The 13,113-nt window shown below is 37.9% G+C and overlaps 1 protein-coding gene across 2 annotated transcripts in view; it reads right to left on the bottom strand.

The window, feature by feature from the left end:
* Positions 1-317: 317 nt before the first annotated feature.
* Positions 318-13,113, bottom strand: part of LOC133125038 (sodium-driven chloride bicarbonate exchanger-like) — a 98,049-nt gene continuing 85,253 nt past the window's right edge. Inside the window, exons 23-27 of one of the 2 annotated variants that reach the window (XM_061236732.1) lie at positions 12,951-13,073; positions 11,170-11,234; positions 10,703-10,813; positions 5,217-5,254; positions 318-4,061 (exon numbers count right to left, since the gene is read on the bottom strand). In XM_061236732.1, coding sequence (XP_061092716.1) covers positions 5,242-5,254; positions 10,703-10,813; positions 11,170-11,234; positions 12,951-13,073 — 312 coding nt within the window. In that variant the 3' untranslated portion in view covers positions 318-4,061; positions 5,217-5,241. The remainder of the gene's footprint in view (positions 4,062-5,216; positions 5,255-10,702; positions 10,814-11,169; positions 11,235-12,950; positions 13,074-13,113) is intronic. The other variant, XM_061236731.1, reaches the window with a different exon arrangement.

The following is a 13,113-nucleotide window of genomic DNA, read 5'->3' as shown; positions in this document are numbered from 1 at the left end:
AAAGTAAAGAAGACTGAAAACTATAATACTGAACATGGTACAGAAGAGTACCATGGTGCAAACAAAGACAAATGGAGCAAAACGGAGTTATGGCTCCACACAGATATGTTGGTCCTGTTTGCACTAATTGTTTTATATTTTGTAGTTATAGTTATATTTTGAGTTCCTCTGATGCCTAGGCAGCTAGCAAAACCCTTTCTGTTGGAACTCTGCTGTGCTTCTTTTTTTCATTTTAATGTACATCATACATTATTTACTATATAAAAACTGAAACCAACTAATGAGACAGGACAATGGTAATAAACAATAAGCAACCATTTGACTTCAAAGGTTTTTTTATGCATTTTAAAATTTAAAAGTTAGCAACACATTACATAAAGACATTTTATTTAGGTATTTGTTTCAACAAAGGAATTTTACAAAGGAATTCTAGCATTTATTTCATAAAGTACAATAAATGTAATATGTATTTGCCTGAATAGTAAAAATACTATTGCTTCTGTTTCTCTTGCCCTCTCCACATTTACAGTTATTGACTACAGTTAGTTCAGAGCACAAAGCCCCTTATGTCTATTGTTGTTCAAACACAATATGTCAGGCAAAGAATAGTCCTTTAACTAAGGCCTCTATTCAGTATAATGACAATATTCCACATCCTTATCCTTGAGTAACAAATTTAAGCAGTTTTTACATGTTTCTTACACAGCAGTTCAGTGACCATACAATTATTATTAACCAGAAACCAAAAAAGTAGAATTCATTATTCAGTTCTGAACACATAGGTCTAGGTAAACTGAATGGCACAGGTGAAATCTTGTGTCATAACAGTAAACATGGGCAGTTTAAATGATTTATCAAGGATGAACGCTATTGCTGAAAGCTGAACTATGTTGCTGAGGCTTGTACTTTTCCATTGTAAAACAATATTATTATAGAACAGGTATAAACGTTTTCAAAAGCCCTCATAATTGGACAACGCTTTTAGCTGGAAAATGCTCTATATAAAGCTTTATAGCATATTCAAGCAAATACAAACAACAGCTTAATTTGAATATGTAGCTGTGGTGAATGAAAAAAAAAAACCTCACTGGTCTGATCTGGCTAATTTATATGTCTGGATAATTTCCCATTTCTCATGTAGGTATTTGAAAAAGTGTAGCACTGGCACTGTATTCATCAATGGTCAATACAAGTTTGTCTCCTCTGCTTTGTGTGTCTTTACCTGTTGTAAAGAAGATGGTTAGACCAGGGCTTTTATAAACCCATAAAACTCATTTTAAATATACACTCATTGAGCACTTTAATAGGTTAACCACCTGTCCTGTACACCAGCTTCTTAATGCAAATATGTAATCAGCCAATCATGTGGCAGCAACTAAAGGCATAAAAGCATGCACATGGTCATGAGCTTCAGCTCACGATGGGAAAGAAATGTGATCTAAGTGACTTTGACTGTGGAATGATTGTTGGTGCCAGACGAGGTGCTGAATATGTTGAATATCTCAGAAACTGCTGATCTCCTGGGCTTTTCATGCACAACAGTCTCTAGAGTTTGCAGAGATGGTGAGAAAAACAAAAAACTTCCAGTGAGCCGCAGTTCTGAAAAAATGCCTTGTTAATGACAGTGGTCAGAGGAGAAGGGCCAGACTGGTCCAAGCAGTAACCACACATTACAACAGTGGTATGCAGAAGAGCATCTCTGAACACACAATGCATCAAACTCTATGTGGATAGGCTATAGCAGCAGAAGACCAACAATTCTAAAAAATAAGTCATAAATTCCTAATATAGTGCTCACTGAGTGTATTTTCAAAGGCAAGTTAAGTCTTTATTTTTTTGTCATTTTCATCATTGCCTGCTTGAGGTTGATAATTGCCACTTCATTAGCAAATTGCTTTATTTATCAAAGCATTACATCTACTGAATGAATAGCAAAGATTATTTAACAAAACAAAAAGCATATTCATATTTATGTAATTATTATTCTCACCTATATATAACACTTATATAACAAATAAAGCTATGATATATGTATAACTATGAGTATCCTCTTGATATATATTTGTGCAATTTTTACATTTACAGACTTTATGTTAAATTTAATATGCTAAACAATTTACGCTTAAGTGTGGAACAAGAAATTTTTGTCATTATTAGGGTCAGCAGTTTTTCAAAAGCACGTGACTGACAGTGATTTTAACTTGCATGACAGTGAATATATTGGTGAGGTCTCCTTAGGCACTGGGTTAGCAAAAGCATGTAGAAAATTATTATTAGGTGCGACCCTCATAAAAGCAATTTCATTTGTCAACTCATGAAGAAGAAGACTCATTCGATATTCGATATTCAAACAAAGGTATTTCAGTGACCAAGCGCACCTGTATCTGCTGGTTGATTCCACTGCATCACTAATAAAGCACACTACTTTACACATGTTCGAAAATAAAGCTTATGTGAATAACTGTATTATTATTTTAGTTTACAGTATTTATTGTGCACATTCATTCTGGTGCTAATAATTCTGAGCCCACTGGAGATTTTTTTTTTTTTGTTTTGCAAATATTCCACAAGAAAAAAATTCCACAATAAGCATGTAATGGCGGGGAAATCCCCTCTACAAAACCCCATAGGTGGCAGGCAGGTTTAGAACAGGAGTGAAGCAGGTTTGGGACTAGAGAAATCCGAATACATAAAATGCACAAGACAAATCAACTTTAAAAATAAATATCAAACACAAGTTCAGCAGATTCCCAGCACAGTCAAAAGGACAAAAAGCACAATACATAACGATAATCTCCTTGATTATAAACTGACAGCATATTACAAACCCTGATGCACTAAAAAATAAACAGTATCTTTTAGTATCTTCCACCAATACAAAAAATTATTGTGAGAGTGTTTGACCTGAAGTAAATCTAATGAATCACAAATGATTTTCACAAGAATACAAAACTGAAATGACACTCGGATAGTTCTGGGACAAAGGCAAGAAAATCTTTCCAAATGTTCCAGATAAAGCAAAACAATACTTTTCTGTTCCAAACTCCATCAATGCAGAAAGGTGTGCCTCGTCATATGAACAAGTTCACACCAAGCATTGTCAAGCAACAAAAGAAGAGGATAGCATTGAAATCCACAAAGTTTAAACATTTTTATTTAATTTCAGTACATCTGTTTTAATCTATTAGATGCTTTATTATATTACCACTCTTATTGGGGTTAATATACATTAATAATAATATTATTATAAATAATCATCTATTTTGTCATTTGTTTTGTGCAGGTGACATAACTGCACTTATTATGTGTGTAGGTTACTTCACACAGCTTAAATAAATCTTTCACAACACTATAAAAATATCTAATGCTATGGAGTTATGATAACTAATGCACATGGCATTATGGGAACTTTACTGCCAATCATTGTTAAGTGCCAAGAGGTGTAACGTAACTGTCAAGCACATGCAATCAAACAAGGCTCCACTGACCTCACACTCAGGGGTGATTGAAATTAATGTGACAAAACGGCTTTGGGAAAACTGGTAACCCTTGGCATTGTTCATTGGTTTTATAGTATTGAAACTACAGTCGATATGATCTTTTAAAATATTGTCGAAGGTATTTCCAAAGGATAGTGGCTAGTTTCTTGACTTTTGAAAGAAAGAAATACAAAACATACAAAATACATAGTACTTTGTTTCAAATAAAAACAGCTTTAAAAAACATTGTTTTAAGCGAGAGCTTAATCCACCAGGTCCAATCATATGAGGAAATATCCTAATAGCTTTTTCATCTCCAGATATTATTTCCATCGCCATCTGCCCCTTAAAGTTGCTGGTATTACTTGAAATTTACATACACGCACTGAGGAAGAAAAAAAAGGCTTCACACAATACACATACATGGATACAGTACATACTTGGCCTACTCAAATCTATACAGTGCGCACTACATCCGTTAAGGTGAAAGCACAGTGGAAACATCACAGACATGTCTCCCTGTCAAAGCCCTTCTCTTTGCCTGTTGTCTTGTCCGGTCTTCTCAAGATGCTATTGGGAAAACTGCAAAAACAAAAAAAAGAAACAAAGAGATTCTGTTACTCTGCGCGGCTGATGCAATGTCTTGAGGAAGACAGGGCGAATACCTTTTAACGGCCCAGTCCCGGGAGCCCTCGTCTATCAGGAAGCTCCACCATGTTTCAGTTAAAATGTAGGGCTTACCCTCAAACACAGCCAGGCAGTTAAGAGGTACGAAGAGGTACAAATGCCGGTCTGAGGCCTGAGACGATGTCAGTGAAAGGTGAGTTCCACCGCACGTCGAAGAGAGGACTGAACGATTACTGTAAGACCAGAGGCCTCGCGGCAGCCATTTCAGGCTCCGAGTAGTCTGGCTCTGCGAGCTCAGGACGGATTCACCTTTCACCGACATCGGCGAGGCTGTGAGGAGACCGCATGCCACTGGAGCTCCAGCGATAGAGCGCTCGACTCACTGCTCGATGTCGAGAGCTATCACCCACGCCCAGTGCCCAGTGCCACTGCAGCTGCCTCACTCAGCTTGCTCAAATCGCACGTCACTGTGTACATCCTTTCCCACCGGCGACAGAATGAAACCAGCGCCGGCCACGTGTTTGCATTCTCCACACAGCGAACGGATATTTAAATTCAACAAAAAAAAGGGATGCCCTGTTAGCATATCAGTATCAGTCATAGTCAAAATGCTGTTTGGTCTATATTGGGGATCATTAAATCGTGGTCCTTGAGGGCAGAGAACTGGTGGTTTCCCACCCTCCCTTTACCTGGGAGTCAGGTGTGAAGGCCTATCATTAGCAGAATTAACTGTTTTGTTAACTATCTGGGAGAAAAGAAAACTAGCTGGATTTGGACTCAAGGGCCAGATTAGATGATCCCTGGTCTATCTGATAAAAAGTCTTGTTTATTTCATGGTTGGCTTGCCGCTGAACATTTCCAAGTCAGAAACACAAGCCCTGCATGCAGACGAGACGCATGCAAAATTGCAGACAATGCAGAAACACCAGGTAAAATTCACATTGCTGGAAACTGCCATGCAAATGCCAACATGAAGGTAACCATGTTTAAATGTTGTCTTGCATCACACAAAGACAAACAGCATTTTCAGAGTATGAGCAGGACACGATACCAGGTTGACTGTGAACAACAAGCCCGGTCTATGACAGCGTAGAGGGAACGGGGTCTTACCTTTGGGAAATCAGCTTCTAAGAGGTTAGGAAAGGGAGCTTATGGTAGAAATGGAATGAAAAATTCAGTCAAGAAAGGTGTTAATGTTGTCAACCCTAAAAGGGAAGAGCTGCTCGATCTATTAATAACAGAGCACAGCTGAAAGGACAAAGCAGGATTAATACTCGTGTTACTCCAGCAACAGCTAAACATTAAAACTGGTGACTCAAATTTGCGCTGCAGATAAACAATGGAAAATCCTCTTAAATAAATATTCAGAGCATCCTGGGGAACCATAACCTGGCATACAAATTTCTTTGCTGTCAGTATAAGCTTGAGAACAAAAGCTGAAACTGTGTAGTGTGTACAGGTACAATAAACACCTGCACTGAGCCAAGTAGCCCTGGTCTAGAGAATATGATGTAAGCTTCTTCCTTACTTGCAAATTCACTTACAGTACATCTTATAAAGGACATGTATTTCAAAATATTCAACAAATATATGAGTTTATTTTGAAGACACCATTTTGCCCCTGCTTAGACAAACCTGTAAGTTGCTTTGGATAAAAGCATCAGCTAAATAACTGTGATGTAAAAGTAAGTTAACGTTCTCTGCAGCCCGTTGGATTTGAAATGAGACAATGAATATGAGGTACAGACCATCACCTTTAATTTGAGGGTATTTACATCCATATCGAGTGATCCATATACACTGTCCCCATTTTAGGGAACCAAAAGTAGTTGGACAGTTGGCTTCTGAGCTGTTTCTGATTAGTCAGGTGTATTCAGTCGCTTCCTTAGTGCAAGAACGCTTTCAGTATCTAGTCTTGATTAAAGGTGTTGCCTCTGTGATTGGTGTCTGTTATTGGTGTCTGTTAGTGGCAGTCAAGGAAGCCATTATGAGGCATATGAAAAAATGGGAATTAAGAAAAAAACCATTAGAGACATAGGCCAAACAATAGGCTTACCAAAATTAACTGTTTGGAACATCATTAAGAAAAAAGAGAACACTGGTATATGTTTTGGGATGCCTTGCTGTGGGATGAAGCACCATCCAATGGGAGCCAAGTAGCCCTGGGAGCCAGTGGGCCTCTTTTATCAATATTTTCGTGAATCTGTCTGTAAATTTATGTGCAATCGGAAACAAACGAACAAATTCCGCCAGATGTATCAAACATGCATATACACAATTGTTTTTTGTATCTGTGTGTATGTTGATGAATACCAAGTAATCTTACATCAAATGTGCAATCACATAATTGGTGATAAGCATACATTCATACCCTTAAAATATTATACAAGGAGCTTGGATATTTAAAGACATAGTCGAAAAAAGACTAAAGATAAAGCAGAGATTGAAGTTCTGTTAATGGAAGTACAAGCCACATTATATTCCATAGTGTAAGCAGTGGATTGTCAGAACTGGGGAAGGCTAAAGCCAGGCAAGATATAGCCTAGCTGTTGTAAATCCTTGTACTAGGCAAAAGATAAAATGAAAATGGTTTGACATTAAATGGGAGGCAAAAAAGAAAACTTGTACACAAATGAAGCACGTCAGCCACATGGGAAGGTCAGAGTTTGTGTACACTGGAGGAACGCATTGGCCAAATTATAGGAGATGTTGCTGTCTGGAATCCCTGTGGAGGATGAGAGCCTACATTTTCCCTGTCCTTGCACAGAGCCAGAAGGTGTCAAATACTTCAAACAGATCTTCTAATAAAGCAGTAAATGTAATGTAAAGAGGTCACCCATAGCAACCTAGTGTGTTCACATCGTATTGGAATGAGAAATTAAACACCTTCTGAGTTTTAATTCTAAGTAGAAAATATGAAAGCTTTGATGGCTGCGATATCTCCGAGATTCAGACTGTCGGTAAAACCTATACATACTGTAAGTCACGTGAATGCAGCATGAGAAATGGCTTCTATGACGAATTTAGCAACCATTCAAGTTAACAAAATTATGATTTTATTTTATATTTGCACCAGTTCACCTATGCACACTGTTTAGGATTAATTGTAGGACTACTAATAACAGAGGGAGCTACCGTCAGCTGACAAACTGCAACAGAGGCTACATGTAGAACCAGTGTCTATAATCTATAATAAATAAGTCTCGATATTGGATCAAGCACTATTTATCTTTTTTATTTCCCTGTTGTGTGTCCATGTTCATAGATGCCATCACACAACTGCAAATCACATCCATCACATCCATCCCAGCCATGTGCTAGGCATGGTACAATGGCAAATACTCCTATCTTTCCGCTTTCTCCTATGTGACTTGAACGCAGCAAGCTATCACCTCTATAGCTTATTTATTTATATTTCTTATTTATTTATATTCAACTTGTCACGTTCCGTGTTTCATGTTATCTGTTTTGTCTAAGTTTCCGTTTATTTTTACCCTCTGTGCACACCGTAGTCTGTCTGTCAGTTCATCCATTCCCTGTTATTCATTTTCCCACTTCCTGATTGTTTCCCACACCTGATAGTCATTTCCCTCTCATTACCTGTGTATTTAAACCCCTCTGTTTGTGTCGGTCGTTGCCAGATTGTCATGAGCTTTTGCAATACTCCAGCGTTTATTTATGTCTGATCTCCCATGCGACCTGTTTTGATTTCGACTTTTTTGATTTCCCTCTTGCTCCGTTTTGACCCGCTATGTTTGGCCCCCCTTTGGATTTTCGGATTTTGATTTTGGATTTTGTTTCTGTCTGGACAGTCTGTTTGTTTTCCATCTGTTCTGTTTGCAAATTAAGCATCACCCATTTTAATGTTTAATACAGTTGTGATTTTTATATATGTTTATTATAATATCACATTATTGATTCAAATAATTTTGCTACTCTTTTTTTATCAAAATAAAATATGAATGAATGGAATAATGAAAGCAGAAAAAAAGCTTTACAACTGTGTTTTTTCATTTATGAACACAATAACAGTTTAGAGAACTCGTGAAATCCGTTTGGATCCTACTAACAAACTGAAATACAAAAATCCCACATTGTTTGTGTAAATGCATTTCCGAATGATTTATGGTAAAATATTCAGCTCATGTTTGATAAGAGTTTGGAGGCATTTCAGTTAACTTCAGCAGATAAGATGCTTCTGTACATTATCAATGACGGCAAGTGAGCCAGCACCTGTGGGAAGCATACATGCCTATCACATCCCCACTACCACGTTTCACAGCTGAGGGTGGGTGCTTTGGTTCTTGGGCAGCTCCACACTTTGCTCTTACAAATCTCTTACAACAGAATTGTAAGGACAGTCACAGGTTTGTATAACATTAAACTATAATGGCTTCAGCATGTATTGAGACCCCTTCACTTTTTGCAAACTTTATAGTGTTGTAGATTTGACACAAGCTTGAAAATTACATACCCAAATTACATGCCCAAAATAAAATGGTTCATATTCTTGAACCCTACCTTCTGAAAGGTAACCCTTTGGTTTTCTATTACTAAAACAGAGTTACAGAAGCTCAAACACAGTGGAAGTGGAAGATATTTGAAGACTGAAAGGATTTTCTGTTGGATACAGGTTATTGTGGCAGTGCCTGCCGCTTAGAAATACAATGGAGCCACAGCCAAAACACTGGACAAATCCATTTCAAATGTGATAACAATATCTCCAAAAATGAGCATACTGCATTGTTTTTTCTAAACTAAAATACATAACCTCCATCAACACATTCCACAATTTCACAAGCTATTAATTATTCAAAAGTAGGCTTGTTCCTTATTTATAAGCATACTGAATAATAATAAAATATTAAGAGAATATATTTAGATGCTCAGTGATATAAAATGGGGTCACGTCAATGACAATGCCCTCTATGTATATTAGAGCCAAAGGTGTTTTCATGATCTTTCAGAGAAATATTCACTCCAGAATACTCGATTTTTTGTTGTCAAACGTCAACCTTTTCGGCCTTAAAATCTCAAGAATTGTTTTTGCCAGAGCGTAATATTGTCTCAGCGTGCATATCAAATATGCTATAGCTTCATTATGCAGTGTTGTTCTATAAAAGCCTAACAAACATCATTGGAAACTTAATGTCATTAGCTAAAATGCTTCTCAGTCTTTACTTCAATACCACACCACTAGCTGGAGTTATACAGTATTTTTTGCTCACAGATGGGGATCACACCTTTATTGTGCAACTGGATTACCGATACTAGTCAGATAAATTTGCACGTGTGCTCATCCTGTTCAAGAGAGCCTATACAAAACATAGATAAAGATAATTCCTCCAGAGAAATTCTAAGTAAAGATTTTTTTTTTTAAATGCAATCAACACTTCTCTGAGTTCGAGTTATAATTGCATTATTATGCAGTTGGTTCGCTGGACGCTTGCTGTGAAAAGGACACTGACATTTCCTTATTTCGTATAGCATATGGATTTCCAAAATGCAGAGATGGCGAGATCCACCAAATTTTTTGGCTCTATCTCTGACTGATTTATTCAGATTTTTCAGCCCACTGATGGCCTACTTTACTGGCATTGACAATACTTTGGTCATCATGTTGAGAAACAACAACAGAAAATGCAGATGGCACTCATCAAATAAACTCTAGACCTTTTGCTAGCTCTATTATGCATGAAGTAATGATGAAACTTAACACACCCGTCAAGAAACTTTTGAGCAGCCAATTATCCAATTACGTTTGGTCCCTATGTATAGAAACGGCTACAATTCCTATACTGTTCACTCAATATGAATGTAAAAACCCTCAAATGAAAGCTAAATGTCTGCTCTTTAACACCATAGTCAAACAACAAAAGATTCCAACAAGCAACTGCGTGTGTCACTGTCGCAAATTTATTGCATTTATCTGTATATCTAATATATCATATACTGTGAGTCTCATCAAAGCAGCCTCAGTGAAAATCACAACATTACAAAGGGCACCCAAGCTTGGGAAAAATCAGCATCAGATGTGTAGCAACCAAGTAAATTATAAATGTCCATATGGCGTATGTAGACCTACTCTTCTAGCAATTACATATTAGCTAATCCAGTCAAAAATAGAAGTAATTAAATCAATGGGGACACTATAATAATTATCAGAGTGCAGTTTCAAGAATTTCAATGAACAACATAATTACAGGAGGTTGTCCTCTTGAAAAACTTGGATAATATTACTTAGAAAAGATGGTTTCAGGTCATTAGCTGTACACAGGTATCAGAAAATACCATTGCTAATATTCTGTTTGTGAACCATTGCATTAGCTCCAGAAGATATGATTCTAAAGGCAAGCAGAGCCTTACTGTAGTGCGACTCTGGTTTTGAATGCAATAGCAAAGCTAAGGTCAACAAAAAAAAAAGTTTAAATAGTGACATGGAGTTTTGCTTGTCAGATTGACTTTTTTCCTATCTGCATTCTAGTACATTCTATCAGTTAATTAAGGTTAATTAATTATAGATTCATCAAAGCAGATGGATTGACATGGTAATCCAGGCATATTTAATATCCAACAGTAATGTTAAATTTCAAAACCTTTTTGAGCTTGGATCTTTTTGGGAGCTTTCTGAGCCGAGGGCTTTCCAGACGTTCCCGAAAGAGGTTTTGGACATTTCATCAGAGATGTTCACCGTGGAGGGGTCAGCCCTGGAACGAAAAACATAAACACTTTTGGTATTGTAACTGTTTTGGGTCCTGTTTTTCACAATTACAACACAAATGTATACATCTTCAAGAACCAAATATTTATGTACACACATTATTAGGTATTTATTTATCACCTCTGACGTCTCTCATTAACAATGAACTATTCTTAGCAAACTCTAGAGACTAGTGTGTGTGAAAATCAAGTAAAAATTTCCCTAATAAAGTGCTTGGTGGGTATATATATATATTAATTGACAATTGGCACCATCGGCTAAGAACATGAATGTATGTGCAATACTGTATGTTCCAGTGCTCGTTGACACAACACCAGGGGTTGCAGCATCAGGACAGCTCACTTGTAATGTCCTTCCAGTGGCACTTGTACAGTTCCCTCCTCCTCAGCCAGAATACTTTGCTCCTCCTGTAGATGGCAAGAGAGAAGTCACTGGAAAACTTTCAGACACAGTACAATGGGAGTGAATTTAGTAGTCTACTGTTACTGTTGTATTGTACTTGAATAGGTTATGTACTTGTTAAGAGTACTGAGTGAAGTGTATGGGTTTGAATCCTGGCTGAATTAGATGCTGTTGACTCTTGAGCATGGTACTCAACCTCATTTATGCAGTACTACTGTCCACAAGTGGTTAGTAAAGAGGGAAAATTAAATGAATTAACTGAAAAAAGAGGTCTGCTGTCTCGCAAAAACTCTTCCCATATACAGTGGGCTCCAGAATTACTGGCACCCCTGACAGGCAATGCATAAAAAATAATAAGACCAATTAAGGCACCCTATGGAAAACCCATAGGAATCACAATACATTTCAATGGTCATGTGTCATATGATCAAATACAATGCTGACATCGCATCTTTAAGGGAGATGTAATGTGCAGGTCACATCCGTCTGTTAAAGGAAATGTAACGCGCAGGTAGCATCCACCCATAAGGGGTTAAAGAATGTTTAAATGGAACCAACCAAAAACATACATTACTTTAATAAAAAATGTAGTACTTTGTACTTAGTAGTATTCACCTCTGGCAAGAATAACAAGGATACAGAGTATTTTCCTGTGATGCTTGACAAGGTTAAGGAACACATTTTGAGGTATTTTGGGCCATTCTTCTATGCAGATCCTTGCAAGATTCTTCACATTTTTGCGCATATCAACTGCCTTCTTCAGTTCAGTTGGACTGAGGTTTGGCGCCTGAGATGGCCATTGCAGAACATTGATTTTGTTGTCACAGACCCATTTCTGTGTGGATTTTGAGGTATGCTTTGGGTTACTGTCTTGCTGGAAAGTCCAACTACAGCCAAGTCTCAACCTTGTGGCAGAGGCAACCAGAGTGCCAGCCAAAATACCTGCCTGATACTAGGTGGAATCTATTATACCACTCATCTGAACCAGGGCCCCTGGACCTTTGGAATTAAAATGCAAAAACATCACTGACCCATCACCATAATTCGCCGTGGGTATGAGGCGCCTCTCCTTGTCTGTTTTGCTTGTCTGTTTTGACAGATGTTGTATTTGACCAAAAGTTAAATTTTGGTCTCATCTGACCACAGCATCTTCCTTCAATCATAATTTTACCAAATGAGAACAAATGAGGCCGAAATTGAACGTTTTGATCAGATACAGCATATGCATGTTTCAATATATCTATACGCCAACGTTTCCACTCTCCCCTGCAACCCCACTTCTGAGAACATTCTGAGAAATTCAGACCACCGATGCTCTGTTTGTAGGGCTGGGGAGCAGGTGCGTGTTGTGTTGACACAGAAGTCTGCGTTCTCATGTGCTGGACACAAACCCAGGGTGTACAGAGAAATGCTGCTACATACAGTACACATTTTCCACAACAAACACACTTTTGTCTCCCATCTGCCCTAAAGCAGGCTTACAGCATTAAGAAGCTACGCATACCCTCCCCATCACTAAATCAATCCGTCTCGATACCCGTGTAACGAGTTCATACATGTAATATTTGCTCTGTTTCATTGGCTCAGACATTGTTTTCTTCATTTTGACACGTTCCCCAATGTCTAGACAGTATGTTGTCAGTCAATTATTTTTAGAACAGCTGGTGACGAGGTGGTGCTAGGTGCGGACGCCCTGGCGCCTGTGTGCTGCAGGTCACTACCTCTCGTTCGGCGTCCTCCATTTTCTTCTTCTTACTCTCGGGCATGAGGTCATCCAGCCAGCTCAGCTCTCTCTTTGTGAAGAAAAAATCCAGCAGCTTCCGAATAAACACCAGGGCCAGAACCTGAGGAAAAAACCACCGGAAAGATTACACACCCACCAAC

This window comes from Conger conger, chromosome 3, assembly GCF_963514075.1.
Source record: "Conger conger chromosome 3, fConCon1.1, whole genome shotgun sequence".
Classification (NCBI taxonomy): Eukaryota; Metazoa; Chordata; class Actinopteri; order Anguilliformes; family Congridae; genus Conger; species Conger conger.
The sequence above is the reverse complement of the archived record's forward strand: the minus strand, read 5'-3'. Positions and strand labels throughout refer to the sequence as shown.